The sequence below is a fragment of the Cucumis melo genome, chromosome 3 (genome assembly GCF_025177605.1).
Source record: "Cucumis melo cultivar AY chromosome 3, USDA_Cmelo_AY_1.0, whole genome shotgun sequence".
Taxonomy (NCBI): domain Eukaryota; kingdom Viridiplantae; phylum Streptophyta; class Magnoliopsida; order Cucurbitales; family Cucurbitaceae; genus Cucumis; species Cucumis melo.
Genome location: NC_066859.1, coordinates 28,340,150 through 28,364,901, shown reverse-complemented (window position 1 = coordinate 28,364,901; position 24,752 = coordinate 28,340,150). Strand labels below are relative to the sequence as shown.

At 30.6% G+C, this 24,752-nt stretch overlaps 3 protein-coding genes across 6 annotated transcripts; all 3 read right to left on the bottom strand.

Moving 5' to 3' along the window:
• Positions 1–5,845: 5,845 nt before the first annotated feature.
• LOC103488101 (serine/threonine-protein kinase-like protein At3g51990) lies at positions 5,846–7,588 on the bottom strand. The gene has a single exon (XM_008446665.3). It carries the CDS (start codon positions 7,439–7,441, stop codon positions 5,975–5,977), a length of 1,467 nt encoding a protein of 488 aa, XP_008444887.1. The 5' UTR covers positions 7,442–7,588; the 3' UTR covers positions 5,846–5,974.
• Positions 7,589–12,467: 4,879 nt separating this feature from the next.
• On the bottom strand, positions 12,468–13,742 carry LOC103488103 (uncharacterized). Its single transcript, XM_008446666.3, has 2 exons — positions 13,212–13,742; positions 12,468–13,102 (listed from the first exon to the last, which is right to left on the bottom strand). The coding sequence occupies exons 1-2, from the start codon at positions 13,313–13,315 to the stop codon at positions 12,733–12,735; spliced, it is 474 nt and encodes a 157-aa protein (XP_008444888.1). The 5' UTR covers positions 13,316–13,742; the 3' UTR covers positions 12,468–12,732.
• Positions 13,743–17,373: 3,631 nt separating this feature from the next.
• LOC103488104 (transcription factor bHLH143-like) lies at positions 17,374–20,697 on the bottom strand. 4 transcript variants are annotated; one of them, XM_008446667.3, is made up of 4 exons: positions 20,396–20,697; positions 19,488–20,107; positions 19,192–19,338; positions 17,374–19,088 (listed from the first exon to the last, which is right to left on the bottom strand). In XM_008446667.3, the coding sequence occupies exon 4, from the start codon at positions 19,068–19,070 to the stop codon at positions 17,979–17,981; it is 1,092 nt and encodes a 363-aa protein (XP_008444889.1). In that variant the 5' UTR covers positions 19,071–19,088; positions 19,192–19,338; positions 19,488–20,107; positions 20,396–20,697; the 3' UTR covers positions 17,374–17,978. The 4 variants fall into 4 exon arrangements, with proteins under 4 accessions (XP_008444889.1, XP_016900036.2, XP_050938287.1 ...); XM_017044547.2 differs by having other exon boundaries at positions 17,374–19,104; positions 20,396–20,650; XM_051082330.1 differs by having other exon boundaries at positions 17,374–19,104; positions 20,412–20,650.
• Positions 20,698–24,752: the final 4,055 nt, after the last annotated feature.

The window sequence follows — 24,752 nt, the reverse complement described above, 5'->3', positions numbered from 1 at the left end:
CCCTTTCCCCTTCCTTCCTAATTTTCTAAATTACAAAATTGTCTCCTATTTTACTGGCGGTTTGATTCGTTGTTTTGAATATTATTCCTTAAGTTGTTCGATATCAATGTATATTAAAACGAGAGTATTTCGTCGATGTCTTCTTCTCCTTATCCAAACGTGTCCTTAGAACTAGTACTAATTTGTAAAGAATACTCACACCGATTTCATATCAACTCAAATAACTCTCTTGTACCTAAGTTAGTACATGACAAAGTTTTTTTATTTGCTGAGCGCATAGAAAATTGTTTGCTCCTTTTTGCATGGTGGTACGAGACGACTATTTACAAGGCTCATTTTCTAATTCTCATTTGGGATATGTACAGTATTGATTGTGTAAGAGTGATGTCAACCTCGAGTTCGTAAAGTGCAGGTGGAAAATGCAACCTAACCTTCTAGTCATTTGGTGAAACGGGATTTACTAAGTGGGTTTACCAAAAAAAGGTTCGAGTTTTAAATCTAAGCTCTTGTTAGCAATAACTTAGTTTTTATATTATAAAAAGTATTAACATTATATTGAATTAATTTTATTACGCTTTTATATCATGTTAATGAAATGATTAAGAACTAAATGAATAATAATTCATTTATATTTGTCTATCCAAATCAAACATGATTATACTATAAATATAAATTAACAAAGTTTAAATTTAAATAAAACCCCAATATACATAAAAATATACAATTGAAATTTTTTAAATATAAGACTAAAATAAAATAAAAATCTATTTGACTAAAATAAAAAAGTTAACAAAATGTATAAAAAATTAAATGATGAATACACGAATTTTCTAAATTCTACTAAATTTGAATCCAAGATCGGCATAAGTATATAGAAAAAATAACATTTATATATACTAGTAAAGAATGCATGCATGCAGTTCACTTAAAAATCATACAACGAGAATATAGTTTTAACTTAATTTTATGTTTTAGAATTTAAAATGAAATTGTACTTTTTTTAAATGCAAATATAAAATTAAATATTTCAATCATATAAGCATACACGAATAGTATAAAAACAACGAATTCAATAAAACAAATATCACAATTATATTATAATTTTTTAAAAAGAAAATTTCATTGGGTAAATTACTAATTAATACTTGATAGACTTAATTAGTATCTAATTATATTTAATAAATGGTCCAAACTTAGTTATATTTGTCCATAATTAATTTAAATTTCAGTCCTACGATAAAATGTTTTTCTTTTAATATTTTTATTAGAAAAATAATTGTACAAAAAGTATATTGAAACCTTTTTTTATAATAATAAAATAAAAATTAACCGAATGGCAACTTTTATTTCGTTGAACATTAAATCTATACCAATAATAAAATTGCCACTAGAACGATAATAAGAAAAATTTATAATGAAAAAGTAAAACTGGCAAACAAAATTTATCAACTTCATTATTTTATATAGACTATAAATATATATCATAAAGGAAAGTTGTTTTATACAAACGTGAAATGATCCAATGGGGAATGGAAATTGTCAAATTATAATTTGGGGATTTGAGCTCTGTCAAGCTGAGATTTTTCATTTTTCACCACTATTTCTCTCCATCCATAAATCAAAAAGAATTTTAAAAGTTTAAAAAATAAATAAATTTTACTGTAAAATTTAAGGGGAAAAATGAAAACACAAATTTGTTTTTTTCTTTAACAATTGTGAATGGGGAGACTTTTTTTCCATTTAATTAATACACACACATTTGAAAAAGTTAATTGTATGAATTATTAAACTGATTTCAGCTAGGCTGTCACTATGAATTTTGGTGTTCTCTCCATTTTAGTTTTTAGACAACTTTTGTTTTCCCAAGAAAAATTAATCAACATAAATTTCGGTTGACCTAATAAATTCATATTATATTACCATATATAACTACAATTTTATTTACCCAATACACACATATATTGTATCTCTTTTTCTAATTTATTCAAAACTTATTTTAGCCTAAATGATATGCACAAAAAATAAATCCTATCTTCAGTTTTTTGTTTTAACTTTCACTTTGATTACTTGTAATTCCTAATTACTTCATCTATCTAACTAAACCCTAACCAAATCATGTGAATTTAGGCAGTATAATTAGTGTATCTAAGGATTGCAAAAAAAGAGATCAGAATTGGGACATTGGAAAGGTGAGGCGGTGGGCATAAGTGGGAACTAGGGGAAACACCAATGTCCAGGAATCGGAAGCACACCACCAGGATTCAACCCTAAAATAACCATTACCTTAATTAATATTAATTTCTCTTATTAATAATAATAATTTTATTTTTAGAGAGAGAGAGAGAGAGAGAGAGAGAAGGCAATAAATTGTGGGTACAGATGGGGGACTCCGTAGTTGTCCTCCCAAACGCTCCCATACATCCTTATATCAAAAAATTGCCTCACCACACCTACTTTGATCTATTCCAATTACATTTTTCTTTTAATTATAACAAAATTCATATATGTAGTTATTCAGCCCTACCTTAAACTACTCTTTTCACTCATCAACGTCTTCTTTTGTTTCGGTGTTCTCGTTTTGCGAATGATGCTCTTCGTTGCCGTGTGAATGCCACGACTCCTGATGATAGTCATAGAGCTGCTTTCGCTTCAGAGAATAATGGTTGTTTGTTGAATTATTCTACATGGTCGTTCATTACGTAAAAAACTACTATTTTTTAACTTCTTTTTTTATTTTGCTTTGTTGTTATTGAGCCAAAGAATGGGTTCTTAACTCGAAAAATGTCCCAAATCAAGGTGTTGGAGCAGCTGGACCAATAGTTAGGACCAGGATGGACATAAGGGGAAGGTTTTAGGCTAGCCATGTAAGCTTGTTCTTCAAAGATTTATTAATAATAATACTAATTAATGATAAAAAGATTTTGTTAGTACCACTTTTGAATGTGTGTCCCCCAGAATTTAGTGCACAAACATTAATTAAAAGGTCAAAGTACACTCTGCAAACAGCTCTAACTTTCTAATAATCTTTATTGCAATCATCTCCCATTCTAAACATAGGGATTATAAACACAGTAGCCTCCTCCGTATCTTCACAAATCAACCATCAATTATTAATATTCTTTCAAATTACATGTTTAAAGAGGATTTTACAAAAAGCTTGCTTTTTGTATTTTCAAAAGTTAATTATTTCCACATATAAACATTTGAAATAGAATGTTTATCTTAAACTATTGATTTATCCATCAAAAAATTGTTAATTTAATATTGGATTATTCAGTCAATACTTCTGTTCTCCTGTGGCTTGACATGTGAAAAAAATTGCTTTTAATAAATTAGTGCTGAGATGTACACAAGAAAACTTACTTCATATATATATATATGGGTGTAGATTATGAATATTTAAAATGAAAAGAAGAATAAAAAAGAATGAAGATATTGATGGTAAATGTCTCTAAAATGGCAGCAGAAAATCTTGCTGGAGTCTGTGAAACAACTAACAAGCATTGGATGAAATCTCTTAACATATATCGTGGCATCCATTTTCATGACAACTCCCAAAAGTCCCATCAAAATGTGTCCCCTCAATTCCACTTTTTCTATTTCTTTTTTTTTTTTCTTAATAAAAAAAAAGCCCTTTTATTCTTTAATTTCAATCAGCAGGAATAATAATAATAATAATAATAATAATATATACTCACAATCTGTTCCATATATAATTAACACATCCATGTTGTTAATCTTGAGCTTTTATCAATTAAGTTGCAAATTATGTGAAAAAGTATGATTCTAAATAGTCACTACTTTATTGCTCAATAATAATAGAGATAGTGTATTGAGTGTTTATTTCTTTCTAAATAATCTTGTATTTGAAAAGTATAGATGTCTAAGTATTTAAAAATCAAATAGATTTCGTTGAATCAATTACTTTAATCTTATAAATACATTTGATTCAAGACGCATCGTCTAAAACATCAAACAAGAAAATATTATTCAAAATTCTCTATATATATAAACATGGAAAGATAATATGATTCTTCTGCAAAACGTAGTAAAAAGAGGGTTTAGGGTTTATAGAGTTATGGATGGCTTGAGTTCAACTCCACAGTTTGGTAGGGTGTACAAGCACGTACCCAACGACGGCAGAAACACATTTAACACATTACGGTGTCCCATGCCGTACCGTACCCCACAACTAAGTTTATCCCGTTCCGTTTAAGAATCAGACCTCAGGATTCCCTTTTTTCATTTTTTAAAATTTGAAAGTTTGGTTGTAAGTGTTGTGTCAGCATGGAGAGGACAAGTGATGGATAGAGACAAGACCTCATAAAAGGGAGGGAGTGGGGGATGTCTCAGTCTCTGTCTCTGTCTCCTTCTTTCTTTCTGTTTCTCTGTTTTCTGACTCTCTCTCTCTCTCTCCTCTCTCTCTCTCTCACCCTTCACTTCCTTTTCTTTATGCTTTTGTTTCTTCTTCTTTTCCTTTTCCTTATTCTTCTTTTTTTCCCCCAAGTAGCCCAGCCCATTAACCATAGTTTTCTCTTCTCTATTAACCCATGTTCCTTGTGGCCTTTGTGTCGGTTTTGTAACCTTTCTCTTCGGCCCAATTTCAAACACGGCTAATCCATAACACCTTAAAATTGTTTGTTTCTTCCCAATTTCTAACTTAAGCTTACATAAGGAATAACATTTAAATATACACCGTCATTATAAAAATAATAAATGTGATAAATTTCTACTATGATTCATCGATAATAGATTTCTATTATTGATCTGTTATATTTATAAATTTTAAAAGAATGATATATACTTAATTATTTTGAGTCGATAGCTATATCTGTAACTATTTTATTTAATTAAATAATCAAATACAAAATTATACTTTTTTTAAAAAAAATTATTAAAAAGTCAATATGATAGACCACCGTTTAGTGGGATGGCACTAATAGTCTTGAAATAGGGTTGAAATTTCAAATCTACCAACCCCTTAATATGTTTGTTTACTTTGACTTTTTTTCTTTGGACTTTTGCAACCTCCCAGTCCAAACTGTTACAAGTTTAGCAATAATGGAACTATACAAATTTTCAAGTTTCATGTATGTGTGTCGAAAAAGTCAAATCGTTAATTTCTTGATCAAAACTACATATTTCATGTTCGATTAAAATATGCTCACGTTGATATGTCGTTTTATACTATTCGTGTCATTGTTTTATATGTTTAGTAAACTTTCTAACAATATCAATAAATATTTTTAAGTTATTCTTAAACGTCGTTGGTAGAGCTTGTCTTTTAAACGTAGATACTTAGTATAAAATAAGATAGCAAACCTAGTCAAAGATAAGATAGCACCTCCATAGGGTAATAAGTCATGTACACATCAAGTATGATTGTGATTCCATTTAAGTGTGACTGAGATACAAGAAGAAAAAAAACATGATTTAAACAGTATCGTTTTCCATGGGTGATTTATGGAAAATCATTCGTTAAAAAAGAAAAGGTTATTGAAAAATCATTGAAAGTCATGCACACAGATCGTTGGTGAGTAATAAACAATTACAACAATGATTCATGCGAATATATATCATTGGCATATGTTTAGACTTTGCCAGACACACCACCTCTAAAATAACTAAATTAATTTTAGATTTTTTTAGGAAAAGAAAAAGGTATTTTTTAAAAAAGAAAAAGAAGATGAATAATCATTCATGGCAACTCTGTAAAAGTGCAAAACAACTATCATTCTTCTTCTTCTTTTCGTTTTATCAAAAGAATCAACACCAATCAAACCAAAACATTAATTCTTCTCATTATTTGAAAAGAAAAAGAAAAAGGTTTTAAAAAGAATCAATGAAAATGATAATCACATTCTTCACATTTCACATTATGGGTAAAGATAAATTCAAAATGGATCACAAACAATTTAAACTTTCATCTCCATTGTTAATTTTGGAACAACGGTTTCTCAAGCATCTGTAATTTCTAAGATTTAGATTCACAATCAATCATCAATTTCGACATTTCAATTTCCGGCAAAAACGCGCCCGCCCTCCGATTACATTCAACAAACTTCGGATTCTCTGACACTCCCACCGACCTCGATTTGCTAAGTTTCATAGTCGGAATTTTCATTGCAACGCCGCTGTGTTTACGTCGGCCACTTAACGAAGAGTAATAATTTCCGCCGACATTGGAATTAATTTCCACCGAACCCATCGATCTCGATCTAACCACTCGCCCATTCGTCTTAATTCTATACTCTGTACTCGAAACATTCGACACTTTTCGATTCCTCCGGCTACCCATCCGGCAAACCCTCATCGGCTCATCACAGCCGTCGGGTTCATCAAAGTTCGAAATCAACGGCTGGAGATTCTCCACGTGTCGTTCCCGCCTCCTTAAATTGCTCCATATCGGTGGCACGTGCAACTTCTTCTTAGCTGCCTTCAAACACTCCACCACCTCCGCCATATCCGGCCGCTTCTGCACGGGAGACCGGACACACTTAGCGGCCAGAACTCCCAAACAACGAGTGACCGCCGGGTCAGTCGGAGACCCGATTCGTGGGTCGCAAAGGCCATCGAAATTACTATGATTGATCATCGGCAAGGCCCAGTCAACGACCGACGGCGGACTGTGGTGAACATCGATAGCATTTCGACCACTGAGGATCTCCAAAAGCAAAATCCCAAAACTGAAAACGTCGCTCTTCACACTCAGATCGGCCGGTGCGAGATACCCGGGATCGAGATAACCCAACGTGCCAGCCGGGGGCGTACATCTCACTCGCACATCTTCCACGTGTCCTCTCAACGCTAAACCAAAATCCCCAAGACGCGCGTTGAAGTTACCGTCGATCAAAACGTTAGACGACTTAATATCTCTATGAATAACCGGCGGGTTGGACGTGTGAAGGGCTCGAACCGCTTTTGCGACCTGTAACGCAAACCGGAGTCGGCGAGTCCAACCGGGCGGTCTAGATTGGGAATGGAGCAGATCGTAAAGAGAGCCATTGGGCATGAACTCAACGACAAGCAATTTCTCGTCCTTTGAATCCGCACAAAACCCAATAAGATTCACGATTCTGGGGTTTCGAAGCCGGGAAAGGATCTCGATTTCGTTCTCGGCGGGAGTGTGATTGGGCAATTGGCAAGAGTTGTAGTGAAAACTAGGAGATGGGTTTGTGAATTTGGTACGTTTAACAGCGGCGACGAGCTTACCGCCGTCGAGAACGGCCTTGTAAACGGCGCCGTGGCTGCCTTTGCCTAAAAAACAGTCGGGAGAGAATGAATTAGTGGAAGAGAGAAGATCGGAATAAGAAAATTGTCTGATTTGAAAAGGCTTTTTGGGTTTGATTTTGAGATGGGAGGAAAGAGAATCGGAGCCGCCACCGCCGCCGCAGATGGAAATGGCAGAGTCAGAAGTACAGGGTGAAAAGAAGAAATCCATTTGAAAAAGAAGGGAGTGGGAGTTTAGAATGAAGAAGAGTGTGAAAAAAGGCAAAGCTTCAAAACATGAAGAAGCAGAGGAAATGAATCGAAGTAGAGGGAAAATAATTTGATTGGGGGCATGCAAAAGCGTGCAAATTGGACTTTTTTGAAAGTAAAATTTTATAGGAAAGATCCACTTCCCGGCCTCCCCACTTGAATTTGAGAAATTGTGGGGTCTTTACGTCCCATCCGATTATTGTTTTTTTTTCTTTTTTTTTTCTCTCATGAAGAAGAAAAAATTGTTTATTTAGAAGTGGAAATAAAGGGGATGGCTAATTGATTAATCATTCCATTAGGGGACCTTTTTTTCCTTTTTTCCTCGATAATTCATTAATCTATTCTATATTAATAATAAAAAAAAAAAAGTTATAAAGGTATAATCTTTATATCATCATTTTACCATTTTTAATACTTTTTATTTTCTCCTTTCTACAACCAAATAGGTGTTTAATCTTTTTACTTATTTCATTAAGTTATAATTATTTATTAACTTTTCTTTTTATGTACTAAAATACTACTTGTAGTTTTAATGTGTATCGGTTCATTACGACAATCTGTTTTATTTCTAATATCCAACTTGAATATTATTATTATTATTATTTTTATTTTTATAATATTAGTTTATGTTTGTGGGGGAGAATTTATAGATTGAAGCAAATGGATAAACATTGGGGGTGTATTTATTGAAACTTTAGAAGGAAGTTTAAGTTTAGGTTGATGTGCATTAAATGTTTCCATGGAAAACACGACGTTATGGGGTTAGATTTTGCGGTCATAAAAAGTTGTTTATTTTTATTGTAATTTAGTATAGCTACTCATTCTTACTAATTACAATTAATACCACTAATTTTAATAAATTAAATGTTAAAATGAATTTTACTTAAAAGATATTTACATGACTTTTCTTCGAGTCAAATATTTGATTCGCAAGTACGTTATGTTAAAAAAAAAATAACCATAAAAGAAAATATACGATGCATTTTCTATTTGAATGAGGTTATTTACATAATTAGAGTATTTTTTATAAATATTATTGTTAGGAAATATTATTTTTATTTATTATTTTCTTTTAGTGTCTTAATTTAGTAATATATAAGGCTGTAATCTTCGATTATTATCAATGAAATACCAATATTCTATACAAATTAACAGATGTTTTGAGCAAGATTTGTCCGAAAAATAATAATAAGTCATAGAATAGGTGAAGTTGAAAATAATTATTTCCTTTAGAATTATTAACGTTATTATTAATTTAAACTATGCTAAAACATATTTTTTTAAAAAATATATCTTTTTATCTACGAGATTTTGAAGAATGTGTGTTTCGTTTTATATTTTTAAAAATGTAACTTTTTAGTACTCCGATTTGCAAGAATAGACTCGTTTTTTATATTTAAGTTTTTGAAATGCACAGTTTCACTACTTAGATTCTTTACACTAAGTTGAAAAAGTCTCTTAGACAACTTTATACTTTTATTTTAGAACAATTATAATGAATAGCAGTTTTAAAAATAATAATTAATTATATATAAATAATTAATAATTATATAACTACAAATATAGTTAAGTCGTAGAATAATATATTTCTATCACCTATAAACTTTCAATAATATAATTTGATAGATTTTGCTAGATTTGTAATTTTAAAATAAATATTACCACATATGCTAACATTTTGAGTATAACTACTATATTCATAATTATCTCTTTATTTTATATAATAATATAATATTTTAAATTAGAAGAACAATCTCTAAAAAATAATATTCTCTCCAAGTTTTTTTTTCTTTAATTTTTAACTTAATAAAAAATTATAAAAGATACAAAGATTAACAAAATATTTACGTTTCTGGAAAAAATCAAGTACAATAAATCTTATGTTTTAAATTTTAATTATTTTTTTTTTTTTTTTGGGTGTAAATAGATATTTTATATTTTTAAAAACCGTATATTATTTGGGTTTTCCGCTAAAATGAATGTTAATTTAAAAGTTTAAAAAGAAAAAAGTATAATTTTCCTTCTGCAGGACGAAAACTGTTTAAAAGTTAATAAACTGCCGATGAAACTTTGAACTTTATAATATATATATATTATATATATTTAATATAAAACTTTTTTAATATATTTTAACAGGTTACTAAATTTTTAATTGTTTCTGGCTTCCAAAATCTTTAATTCAGAAACATAAACTTTTTTAAAATTTATGGTTGCATGACAGTTTTAAATTTGGATAATTGGCCAAGTTACTCCTATATATATTTTTAGAATTTAAAATAATTGAACTTTGTAATTTAATTATTGGAATTGAATTGAAAGCGATGGTTTAATTTTGGGTAGTTAATTAATTAGTTAATAGAGGAAACATAAAAAATATAGGGGAGATGTTGGAATTAAATGATTGAAAAAGTAGTAATAATAAATAGAAAAAATAGAAAGGGTATTGTAGAGAGCAGTGGGGTTTCGTTTACTGACATAGTGAATTAATAGTGCCCAAAAGTTGGTCCATTCTATTTGACCAAACACACATCTACTTCCAACTTCTATGCTTTATTGTACCTCCCCACACCCACATTCAATACACTACCAAAAGAAAAGAAAAAAAAAAAAAAAAAGAATAATTTTGAGCATCTTAAATATTTTAAGAATAAGGTTTAGAGTGTGCAAATGAATAACATTAATCATGGAATTGATTGGGTAATGAAGGTGTAGACATAAAGTGAAAGAGAGTCCATTAATTCGACTAAACTACGGGCTCTTGAAATTTAGGAGAAAAGTTGTGGTATTGAATAAGCAAGGGGTCCATTGGGCATCTCCATGGGCTTAATTTCCAATTCCTTTGATCAATATGGAATTGTAAATATGAACATATGATGAAATTACAAATTATGGAATTTGAGATTGATTGCAAATTGATCATTGGTCAATATTAAAATTGAAAAGAAGCAAGAAATTGAGATTTTCACACAAAATTAATATCGTACACTCCTCTGATCCAAGTAAACCTAAATTGGGTCATAATATTTGAATCAAGTGTTTAGAATGGGAGAGAGAATCAAAATATAAAAACCAAATCTTCAGTGCAAGGTAGATATTCAATAACATGCTTTTATAAATTGAAGTGGAATTGTAAATTGATAGAGCAGAATGAATGATGATTGTCGTGTAAGAAAGCAAAAGGAATAAAAAGGCTATCATAAAGAAATACAAATAACATCTAAAATAATGATAACATCAATCAAAATGGTGAACACAACAAGTACAACTTCCTAGCTAGCCCCCAATTTTGGCCAACTCTAGTTTTTCTTTTTGCCTCTTATTTAATTATGAGTGTTCTTTCAATATGTTTATATTCTTTTACATCATTAAAGATACATAAATATCAGTTTAGTTTACGATTTTCTACTGTAATAAAATCTTATAATTTTGGTGAATGATGTACCCTCCACTGGAAACCCAATTTATTTTTTATCTCTATTAACGAAAAAAAAAAAAAGAACTATTTTATCTTAATATATCAACTTTTAAATTTATCCCAACTCAACGTCAATGTCACTTGATTAACGTTTCAATAATATTGACCTTGTTGAGATTAGATTTTAATATGTCTATTTTAAATATTGAGTGTTAATAAGAAAAATGTCATGCTCCCCAACTTGTATTTTAATTCTGACAAACTAATGTCGTAGCTTTGTGTGTGTGTGAACTAATATGTTAATATAAACATGATTTCAAGACAAATAGTTAGAGGAGGAACATTTTACAAATAAAATATAAGAAAAGTATTTTTTTTTTTTTTTTGAAATATAGATCAATATTGCATAAAATAACGTTGCAAGATCGAGAACTCTCGTAAACTATGCTTATTCTAACCTAATAAAATATATTTGCTAACTTTTTCTCTTTTAAAGAGAAAAACTGTTTAACCCCTGTTTAATTTGTAACCTCCTCCTTAATATATTATTTAAAGTCGTCGTCAAATTTCAACTACCGAAAAGAAAGTAAGTAATTTATTTTAGAAAAGTTTGGTACAAACCTTCTTATATAACAAAGATATTATTTTGTCATTTTTTGGGAGTAAAGATTAAAATAATCCATAAAACATTAAATTATGGTAAATTTGCAATGTTTCAAGTAACGCGTCATCTTCATTATACTATTCCTCAATTAATAAAATTAAATTAAAGAGAGAAAGAAAAAAGTTAGGAATTTCTTTTTCAAAAGAAAGAAAGAAAGAAAGACAAAGAAGAATTTGAAATGGAGAGATGAGTTGCCATTGTAATCACAGTGATAAAAACCTTCAAAGGAATCTCAGTGTGTCGATGGCGTTCATCCAATCCACAATGTTCCATAATTCCCGTCCCCAATTCTCCCTTCGAATCTCTCATTTCTGTTATTCATTTTCAATTACTATAAACCATTCATTCATTTTTTATAACCCCTTCTGATTTTACTTTAAAAATTTTAGTTTATTAATTTTCATATTATTAGAAAAAAAAAGACGGTCTCCTTTATAATCTCTCTCTTTTGTCGATCAACTCTTACCCAAACTTTCTCTTCTTCTGTTGGAGTATACTATCCTCTCAATAAAATTCGACTCCAAATCACAACTCATTCGTACATAATTATATCTACAACATGTGACTGTTATCATTTGTTACAACAAACACCTCTACAATGATATGAACGAAGATTAGTCAATCTAAAACATTTTTCACACCCCCCATAAAATAAAACATAAACAAAAACTCATCAGTAAGAAAATTATAAGTTAGAAAGTTTGAAGGAGATATTAAAAACTTTAATTTGACTGGAATGTGTGTATATAGTTTTAACAAGTTGGCAAAGTGCTAATTATTGTGATAGGGAAAGAGTAAGCAAATATATAGGTTAGGTATGTGAACATGGAAGAACATGATTGGTCTGTCACGTATATGATATAACACCGTCTTTGCCAAATCACAATCCTCGACGTGGAAACTTTCAAATTCACAAATCCAATTATATATTAAAACACACACACACACACAAACAGTATTAATTTTTTTAATTAATCTTTAGTTGTTATTAATTATATAACTATTTTATACACATAATTTACAGATCTATTTTATACACAACCAATAATCCAACAACTTATTTAGTGGATTCCACTTTTTTTTTTTTTTAAATTTATATTTCATTAATATTTAGTAATCCTAAAAAGAAGAGGAAGAAGGAAAAAAAGAACACAGATATGATTTGAAAATTAATTCAGCTGGAAACCTCGTCCAGAAGTTTGTACCTTCTGACTTTATTCCTAAAGATGACGGGCCGCTTGATCCCAGTCCGGTGGGAAATCTCCTCCGATCTAGTCCGACGGAGTTTGTCGTCGACGGAAATGAGTCTCCGGCGAGGCGGAGGGGGAGGAGGAGGAGGAGGAGGCAAAATTACAAGAGAGGAGGAACTCTGTTTTTTGATGGGTTTGTTGAGTCGAGATCGAAAATTGGGAAATTGATCGTTGTTGTTGATGATGGGCGAGGAAGAAGAATTTGGGGATTTGGGGTTTGATTCTTGGTTTTGAGTTAGACACCAATTGCATATTCGGTAACAATCGGCTTTGGGATACAAATTGCTACAGTACCTGAGAATTAAGAAGAAGAAGAAGAAGAAGTTGAAATTGAAATTTGAAAAGAGAAGAACAAAAGGGGGGGGGGGGGGGGGGTGGTTAAAGAAATGGAAGAAAGTGTTGCCTGTGTTGGGATCTGAATTGGCAGATTTTGCAGTGAAAAAGCTCAAAAGATAAACCAAAATCTCCACACGTGCAGCACTCTGATTGGGATTTGGATCCTGTCATTTAAATGGACAAAATAAAACATAAAACATGTGAAATATTGTGATGAAGATGAAGATGAAGATGGAGAAGTATGAGGCTACAGAGCCAAATGGGAGTTTATACGCAAAACCGTGTTTCTTTTGTGGTCATTTTTATACAAATGGAAAACCTATATCACTATAATAATATTAATGTCTTTTTTATATAAAAAAAAAAATTAATAATTTCCAAAAGAAAAGGATCTAATTAAATAAAAAAGAATAGTTTGGGGTATAAACTTCAGTTTGTAGTCAACAAGATTATTATTATTTTTTCTTTTAAAAAGAAAAGTCAGTCAATTCTAAAGAAATAAAAAGAGAGTGAGAGAAAGTGACTATGGAGAAAAAGTGAAAAGACGAAAATTCCATTATAAATGTTGAGAGCCAAAAGAGCTCGACGTTCAAATGTTGTGGTTTGGGTCAATGCCTTCGTCTTTTAATATGTGTATATATATAGTATGTATTAAACTACGAATTTTGTTATCGGAATATTTATCGAAGATGGGTCAAGATCGAAAATTATTATAATTGGATACTCAAAGTTATTGAGATAAAAACATGAAAAGACTGACATAAGGTCAATGAAACCGAAAAGTGCTTTATTCTTAAAGAATGGACACTATAGGTAAAATAAACGTGCAGAAGATTTCATAGATCTATTAAAGTTACAAAATTATAATTTAAAAAATAAAAGAAAAAGTTATGGAAAAAGTTTATATTAATTTTGTAATACAAAACTTGAAAGACCAAATATGATATCTAAGAGTAAAACTAAACTTAAAGTATAAAGTATGTAAGTGAAACAAAAAAAAATTGATAAATTGTTTGTTTTTCACGGAACAAAACCACTAAAATACAAAATTCACTACACATTATTTTTTTATTTATGAAATGTAATATTTTGTCAAAAGTTATATTTTTGTTCGTTTTCCTCGAACAATTTGTTTTTTACATTTTTTTTTAAATTAAAATTTACTTTTTTAGAGTGACCGATAAGAGTCAAGTGTTGTTTAATCTATTTTGAAATTCAACAATTTTTGTACCAAAATGACAAAATTGGAAGGTATGATAATTGGTATTAATCATTATGTTACACACCAAAATAAGAAACACTAACATTTCTTATCTGTAAAATCACATAAAAAGAAGCCTAATTAAAACTTCTTAAATGTTAGGAAGTTTCGAATCAAATAATTATTTTCTTGTTAATTTTAAATATAAAATTGCTAATTTTTTATGTACAATTTGAATCCAATATCTCACGGATTCTAATCTTATAGATATTGTTACACTACTCGGATTAGTTATACTGGATTATTTCTAAACCATTAAAATCACTTCCACGTTTTTAACAACTAAAAATTTAATAGTTATGTGTATACTTTTGAATATAATTTTATTTTCGTGATAACTAGTTTTGGATAATTAAAAAGCATGTTTCACAATAATTTCAAAATCAAAATTTATGGACTAAAGGTAGAACATTTTAAAATTTATAGACTAAATTGAAACTACATCAAAATTTAAAAACCAAAATTTAAAAACCAAAATTTTTATTGAAAATTTATGGAAGCCATCTCTTAACAAAGCAAATGGATTAATAACATCTTTTTATCTTCTATATGACTAAAGAAATTTGCCAATTTGAGTGTAGTTTTGATTGGTATATAATATGAATTATTGACTAAGACATCGCAACTTTAAATCTCCAATCAACTTGAAATTTAAGATAAGGTTACAGTTTAAGAATGTGTACTCAGAAGATTGTGTTGGACATGATCTTCAAATAATAAATATATTGATGGAAAGAAATAGGTAAATCTGTTTATAGAAAACTAAAAGAATCTGTTTTAATAAATAATATTATGTATGTCTGTTTTCAACACTTGGACTGATTCTTCTATAACTATTTTGGAATAATTTATGACACTAATTAATGCTATTTGTTGCGTTGAGTGTTTTTAAATTTGTGTAATGGAATGGTTTGAAATTTAAAGGGCTTTAATGGAATCCAATGAATCATTCCACCATAATACTAAAATTTCCATATAGTAATTTAGTTTTAAATTATATAGTTGGAATTGTGAAAACTCTTCTTTTTTTTTTTCTTGAGAAAATATCTTCTTGTTAAATAATAGGATTGATTTCTAAAAATGAAATAAATAAATATCTGGAAATTAAAGAGTGAGGGGCTAAGCCGAGCATAAATTTAAGGCCCAGCCCAATAGGAAATTCGAGCAAGGCCGATATTTGGGCTATTATAACCTGGCGGTTTGGGCCCGGGCAATGAAGTGTTTGGGCTCTGGATGTCCACATCCACAAACACTTGTTTCAGGGCTTGGACCTTAATGATCGGGCCATTACTATTTCACAAATCATCTGACAATTTAGTTCATCAACTTTCAAAAGTATAATAAGTTCTCAATTAGTTTATTTTGAAAACCAAATTTATTGTGATATGATGGGAGTAATAAGAAAGGGGAGAAAAGAGTATTATTAATAATCTCCAACCATCCAGTTGATGTGGATGGGGAATTAGATTCCAACCTTCTTTTAAAGAGGACAAAATATTTAGTAATGAAATGCCAGAATTTCATAAATTACTTTTTGCCAAATTCTCTCTACCAATCATATATATATACAAATATATATAGAATAAACTTTTTCAAGACAATGTCACCTTTCTTTTCATATAATATCCTATTTTTATTTTATTTAAGTTTTATTTTATTTTTAACAGTAAAATTTAAAAATTAATAATAAAATAGAAAACTGTCTGCCCATGTTTTCCTTAAGTTAAAAAGTTAGGAAGAGATTTATTACCATTATTATTATATTGGAAACGAATCCACTTCTTTCTTTTAAATTTCTGAGTCCTAAAAACATTATACTTGATTTGTGAAAATAGAAAATTTGTCAACAATTTCAAAATGGACAAAATATTTTGACTTTCCTTGTATAATGCATTTTTATGATTTTCTTTATGAAGTGCAATTAATTTATTTTCTTATTAAAAGTCTCCGAGAAGAAATGAATGAAATATTTAAATGACTTTTTTTATTATGCACTCGATGTAAACGGTAATTTTTTTAAAAAAATCTTATTAAGCACAATTTGAAAGATTTAAACCTGAGACTTCATGTCAGTCGATCAGAAATCATACTGGTAAGGTAAATAATTTCTCAAAACATGATTGACTATTGCTAAAAATGATAAAATAGACAATATTTAAATATTTTGGTTTGTTTTTATCATTTGTAAAAAAAAAAAATCGATAACAAAACTATAAAAGAAAAAAACAAATAACCTATTTCGATTTTCTAAACAAGACCTGGGTTTTCAAAACCATTGACTTTTATACATTTTCAATATTTTCTAACAACCTCTAAAAAAAGGCATGACTAGTGGTCTCGTTTTCAAGACGTCTAATATCACTCGTTCCAATATATTTTAAAATTAAAATATTGTTTTAATCTCTTCGGTGTGAAATGAATTAAATTTATTTGAGTTCAATTAACTCCCAATAAAAACATCAGATGCGTAATTTAATTTCATAAAATTTATACATTTGTGTCCTCTAATAACAATCAACAATGAAATTTCAAAAGTTTTAAAATCACAATCATTTCGATGAAATAAAAATCAAGACAGTAACTTTATGAAAATCCAAGAAACAGATTTAGAGCAGTAAATAAGCAAAGGGAGGATTACAGAAGTCAGAAATAAAAGAAAAGCAGGTAAAAAAAAAAAAAGAAGGAAAAAAAAGGCATAAAAGCATCACAATGATCGGGAGAAGATCATATGTAAAACAGGAACCACTCAAATCACACACGCGTGCCACATCACATGCACATACACATCCCCAATATCATCCCTTCTTTCTTAATAATGCACTAACTCCCTCCCCTAGGTCCCCACACTCTCCCTCTACTCTATAATATACATCATCATCTCCCAACACACCAATTTACATTTTCTTCTTTTTCTTTTTCCTACACTTACAGCCAAAAATAACAACAACAACAACAACAACAACAATAATAATAAAATAAACACATCGCTCTCATTATCATAATAAATGCTTGCATGCGACGCTACTTACATACACAGGCATAAAAACACCAACCCTGAAATTAATTTTGGATTCAAATACCAACCCTAATTTTAACTCATCAAACTCATTTTTTCTTACCCATCCACCTTTTTCCCCCTTCACAGAGCAAGAATAGAAAGAAAATCCCAACAGTTCTAAAGCTGTACCAAGCCGGAAAGTGGAAGGAAAGCCTTTGACTGCTTCATTACCTGCAAATTTGATCAAACTCCACTCCCAACAGACGGATTATAGAAAGAAAGTAAAGGATAGGGGGCCCCCTATTAAACAAGGGCGTGCACCTCTTTATTTTGGGACCTCCTTTCATACCCCACCCCCAAAAACTTTGCCTTCTACAAATCCATTACCCCCTTCTTGTTCAGGTGGGAGAGTTCTTAAACACAAATCTTACAATTGCATTACCCTCCCCACCCACCTACACTAGGACTTCAACGCCTTATTCCACATCATCCAGTAATGCGTAACAATATTGGAAATATCATAACTCAGTCTGACCTTATTCGAACATAATAACATAAGAACTCGGCAGCATGACTCAGTAGCATGTATTGAGACCAAAAGCCTCCGCTTTAAGTCTTAAAGATTTTAAGTATTGGATTGCCTCGTCTAGTACGACTATGGCTTCTTTGCCTTTCCCCCCAGGAATTAAATTCTCAAGAATACCCACAGTTTCGCGTATTTTTTCTTTTCTTAACTTCTTCTTAATAGACGAGGAGTCCACATCCTCTATATCCTGGCTTCCTTCGTTTCCACAACTAGATTCAGCATCGTCCTCGTACTCGGGGGATCTTCGAGGCATCGGTGAACTTGCAGTGTCCGTTAGTGACATTGCATCATAACCTCCATCAATTTTCCGTTTCTTCGTTGAACCTGCAGAACTAGCAACTTCTTCGTTCATTTCTTCACATGGATACCGTTTATCTTTAGTTGTCATTGCACTTGGTGAATGACCAGTGCTAGTAACTTCATCTTCATCATCCTCATCAAATTCACTTTCATCCTCTGAGTAGAGAAGTGCATTGAGTTCTTCTGTGTCTTCTTGCATCTCACTCTGCTCATCAGTCTCATGGTTCTCAGCAAAATCATTAGACAAAACTGGTTTCAAGTCATAAATGAAATCTTGTTTATTTCTAGTATCTTCGCCATTAAATTTATAAGCAGCAGTAGGTTGTGGACTCCATGAAGTAAGTAATTGGAGAGGACCACCAACTCCAGAACATAAAACCAAAGTTGTTTTATCTGCTGACTGATCAATGACAAGAAACCCCTTCTGCTGAGTCCCAGAGCCACAAAGAGGCGCCACTTCCTCTTTCAAAAGTCCTTTCGATATAGCCGCTAGATTATCATTGTAGATAGGACTCTTTAGGGGTAAAGTAGCTTGTTGTGAAGGTCCCAAGCAATGAAACCAACTACATGGTTCATTCACTAGGCCTACCTGCGGTTGAGGGGCCTTCAATGCAGAGTTTACTGGAAAGTTTCCATTCTTCATGACCATATTGTTGCAAATACTCGAAGCAACGAGATTAGGTCGGCCCAGATTCGGTGCAGTACTGAAAGAATTTAACAGCGATGGTTGCCAATCAAAAAGAAGCTTAGGAGGACGTCCTGCTTCCCAAGCTTCTCCCATCCAATCAAAACAATTTACCTGCACGAATGAGACCCTAAATATCTGAAAAATGGAACATGCCAGAACTGTAGCAAAGGGAAAGGACCAACAGAAACGGAGGAAGAGTAGAAGTAAAACATACCAGAAAGAGGGCGTTGTAAACTATCGATTGCAGTTTCTGTATCTTTCAGGATTAAGAAAAACAATAAAAGACGCCAGCTTAATATGAACGCAGAAATACGGAACCTATCTACGTGACTGGTTTCAACAAATGACGAAAGTACTCAGCCTGGAAAGAAGTACAAAAATGGGGATAAGTTCACTTGCAGACAGACATGTGTTTTCATCAAGAAAGAAGGCGAGAGATATTATAAATAACATTCATTCAATATCTTATCAATCATAAAGACGGCATCAATTAAGGTATTGATTACGAACCTGACAATCCTGGAGAGGTTGAAAGCATGCTATGACTCTAACGATTATGGTGGCACTTCCAGCAATCCCATTTTCGTGTTTCAATGTTCTAAATCTTGTTTGAGTAGCTGCTTGGCACACCATAACTACTACCCTAGCCCTTCAATATGGGGAATAATAGCACAAATTGTCCAAAGAAGAATAACCAACAGTCTCCGTGTTATCCAAATAAAAAAGATTCGTCCAATAAAATGGAATCAGATTCACACAGCCAGCCACCTCCTTATCGCGTAATTGAAAAGAAAAAAACAGAAAAATGGAAGTCGGATAACTAAACCGAATTCCTCAAAAAGAACGAACAGATCCAAATTTTCAACTAATCTGGAGGACATAACAAGGAACAACGACGAGAAAATTCGAACCCATGGATGATAAACGTTCAAGAATATGGTGACAAAAAGAGAAGAATCGATCTAAAGATTGGCGAAGAATTACAGAATAACTTTACAGTATAAGTTCAACGAAATGACTTTGCGAAAAACATCAACTGAGAGACTCAAACACCACCGCATACTGTTCCAACCTTATCCACAAACAGATCTCCGAAAACTCGCTCTCCGTCAACAATTAATTGAAAACTCCTGCAAATTTTCCATTTCATTCATATGAAAATCACAAAAATAATAATAATAGTAATAAAAGTGCAAACGCATGTAACATCAATCACTTAAAGTCAGCTTGACCTATAAAAGATAAAAGATCCGTAATTAAAGAAAATGGTGCTAAAACAGGTAAAGCAGCAGAGCAGAATCGCAGATCATTGAAGCAGTAGAATAAGAAGAAGAAAGAAAGAAAAATCATTGTAGAGTTGGAGATACATGGAATCGAAAGAGGATGATGAAAATAACAGAGTTAAGAACTGAAATTACCGTTAAGAGTACATACATAGAAGGGCGGCGAGAAAAGGGAAAAGAGGGAAGAAAACTCAGGAAAAGGAGAAGAAGGAAAAGGAAATCGCCTGAAGAAGAAGAAGAAGCGTGGAAAGAGTGAAGGACGGTGGGTGAGCTGAGCTGAGAGATTTACACAGATTCGTACAGAGTACTGAAAGAGCGTCACGGAGAAAGAGGAAGAAGAAACAATGAATACGGTCAAAGCCGAAACTTGTGAATTGCACGGAGTCTCAAATTATATATAGAATTCAATTTCACTAATTAAAATTAAATTTAATAACTGGTATTTTGGAATTGCATTTTCCCGTCAAATTAAATCAATTTAAGAAAAATGAGAGAGAAAGAGAAGACTCGCTCGTACGTGCGTGACGGACGCACGCAAGGTATAAGTGTACAATGATGGAACTGCGGTAAGATTGCCAATGACGTTCCTCTCTCTCTCTCTCTCTCTCTCTCTCTCTAAAATAAAAATTTTCATTTAACGGATAAATAAATACAAAAAACTTTTAAGGAAAATAAATTTTGAGAAGCCGTGGGGATTGGGCCAGGTGGGCCGTGGATCGGCGTGGCCATCCTGGTTCGTTACATGATGACGTCGGAGACGGAGGGTTAGGGTCTACTCAAAGAATTCGAACCCTGGTTTGATTTGACCAACCCAATGGGTTTTTTCTCTTGAGTTTATTTACCACATACTATGGTTTAGTGATATTTTATATGTTTTTTCCCCTTTTAATTAGTTATAACTTACAACTTACATACGAACATCTAGTTATTTATAGTAATTAAAGTATAATCTTTTTGTAATATAAAATTCTTTCAACAATTTTGTGTGTTGTTTTTGTAGGGATAAACCTAATGTGTGCATGATTGTTATGAGACATATTCTATAATAATTTTGTTTTTATTTCTTAAAATTTAACTATAAATATCTCTTTTACCTCTAATTACTAATCTATTATCTATTTGTTATAAAAATTCAAAACAAATTTTTAAAACTTAAAAAAAATACACTAGGTTTCAAATTTTTTTAAGAAATATGCAAAGTATTACTAAAGTTAGAAGGAAAAGTGATTTAAATTAATTTTTGTTGAAACTCGAACTTTGTTTTTTCTTTTTTAGACTATATTGTTTTTCCACAATTAATTTCTTTTCTATTATTTATTTCTTTTAATTAAACATTTTAATCTTTAACCGAAATAAATTTAAGTTCATAAAAGTTTCTTTTATACTTCTAAACTTAACTTATATCTTTAAAAAATAAATTATTGTAGATACTAAAAATATTTACAAAATACAACAAAATATTATATTAAATCAAAATCCTACCTTCTTTGTAATTATTTTAGTTTATTTGGTTATATTTTAAAATGGTACAAATTTCAAACAAAATTAGAAATTTTTTTTTTTGAATTTTTCAAGTTAAGCAAAAGCAGTATTCATAATTTAAAAAAAAAACAAAAAGAATGATATTAACTGGATTTGGTTTTACGATTTTGTGAAACACTTTTTGAGTCATTAGCAATTTTACGCTTTTTCTATATTTATTATTTTTTTTAAAAGGAAAAAGTGTTTTGCTAATTCTAAAGTTTGAACAAAGTTATCAAGTCTATGGTGTTTTCTTGACCACCCAACAATATAATTCATTTGTACATATTCTTTAGAGGAAGAGAACCCTAAACAAAATGATGGTGAGTAAAATCTTGAAAATGATCGTTTTGGTTGTGGTCCTTCGTTGAAACCAATCATAAAAGTGTGATAGATCATAAATAGACGCATTTTATAAATGAGTTTTTCTATGTTTATATAGTCCTTATATCTCGTTCAACAAAATCAATTGATTTATTTCAAATATACGTACGAGATACATTTCTATGCTATGAACAATTAGATATGCACTCTTATTCCATTGGCAACTCTCAATCTCAATTGATGCCATAGATTTCGAATTTAAGTTTGAGCTAATTTTTCTTTTTCTATTGTATTAGATAAAAAATGTGGTGTATATTTCTATACTCAGTAGTACTTTAGATTGACAGTAGGTTTTATTATTTACTTTTACATAATAAATTTGGTTAAATATTATCATCAAATGTCAAACCATTTGTTCATCCACATGCATTCGTATCTTTAATTCTTTATGGTCACATTTTACTAAAAAGAGGTATAGTCATCAAATAATCGCATTGGCCGAAAAGGAAGAATATAGTAAACCCGATAATTTTCTCAATGGTCATTTCCATTGATCACGAAAAGGAAGAAAAGAAAAGCAATAAAGCAATGAGAAACATAACCAAATCAAAAGTAAAGAAATCAAGTTGTGGATAAAAAAATACATAAGATGTGTACTTATAAATACAAAAAATGCAACCTTGCACAATTTAGCCCCACGAACGCAATAAGGAAAGTATTATTGATATAAAAAGAAAAGAATAGCACACAAAAACAATCATCTTCATAAAACGGAACACTTAGAATAAGTAGAATGGAGGGGGAACAAGTTTTGGTGATTCATTGAAATGATCCATTCTTCTCTATCTTTATGACCAGCCAAAGCCAAAGGGGCATTGCTCCAATGATTCAAAGGGGAAATTTGTTTTTGTAAAAAGCAGTAACCATTAGAGCACCAGAAACAAGAAAAGTTCATTACTAAGAAAAGAAAAGAAGATGAGGGGGCTGGAATCCTATGTTTTGCATCAATATTAATCATTTGTACCTTGACCGTTCAAACAAAGATGACGTGGACCCCGCCCATCAATGTTTAGACCAATCATAAGTTTTTTTCCCCATTTTGTTGTCATTGATTGCCAGCTTACTTTTGGGATCTTGGGGGTACTGATGTCTTTTTACTTGCAATTTTTATTTTTGGCACTTTTTAATTAATAGTGTACAATCATATTTTATATCTTTTTTATGATGTGATGTGTAGGATGTGGATTAACCCATCCACATCCATTCTTTCCCACAAAATATTTCTTCTATATAATTATTGTTCAATTTCTTCTCTACCAAACAAATCATAAATCTCATTACTATGTTTTTATCATATTCTAAAATAATTTATGTAACATAAAACCAAGTATCCAAATGTATACTATAAATATTAAATACTTTAACCAGTAATTAATATATCGATGTCATACATCGCAAAATCTAAAGAACTTGTAGAATCTAATTATGCTTGAGCAATGAAAATTATAAATGAAGCAACATATTCACAAAATACAAAGTTTAAAAATAAAACTTACAAAGTCATTTGAGTTTACTTCTTTCAATTTTTGTAAAAGACTTGAAAATTAGTTGTGCAGCATAGATGAGAAAATAGTCAAAATAGTAAAAACTTGTTGTCTCATGGTCGATTGGCTTTATAGTATCCTTAATAGAGTTGTTATCGGACAATTATTCTTGCTTTTCTCACGTGATATTTTATTGAAAAAAAAACAATAATTTTCTTTGAAAAAGATAATAAAAATGTGAATATCAATCTTTGTTACAAAACAAAAATATCAACATATATATTTAAAAGCAAAAAAAATTATAAAAATTATTTAAATTTATCAGTTTATCCTAAAACTAAGTTATAGATATCTTTTTTTTGTACAAAAATTTATATCATAACGTTTCATAACTCATCGTAGGCTAATTAAATACTTTTCTAGCATACAACAAATACTAAAAATTTGTTTAAATTACGTAGGTTTTCAAATGAGTTTTTATAAGAAAATTGAATGGTTACCGAAAACAGTAATTAAAACCAATGAAAAAGTTAAACGAAAAGTGATATTAAAAAAAAAAAAAAAAAAAAAACAGAGAGAAATAGATAGGTGGATAATTAAATTATGGGGAAGAATAAAAATATATAGTGGAGTGTGGAGGAAGGAAAGGGGAAGGCATGGGTGGAGAACATTAATTAAAAGATGTATGTGATTTGGGAGAAGAGATTCGGGTGTGCCCTAAATGTGTATCAATTTGAAGTAACGAGGAAATATTATAACACCAAATTTTACAAAAGATTATAGTAAGAAATATAGCTTTAATATGCTTCACGGCTCTTTGTTTGGGGCTAAGGGAACAGTAAGGAGACCCACCAAATACCCAAACACATTTCCTATTCTTTTTTTCTTTCTTTCTTTCTTTTTCTTATATAAATTATCCCATTTCTACCACTACACAATATGTATAATATATATATATATATATACATTCATAATTCCCCTCTCACTCACTCACTCACTCACTCCATAAAACCTTCAAAAAGAAACTGAAAATGACCCCTCTCTCCTTCTCCCCCTTTTTCTCTTTGGTTATTTTCTCATCATTTAATTTTGTGCTATGATAT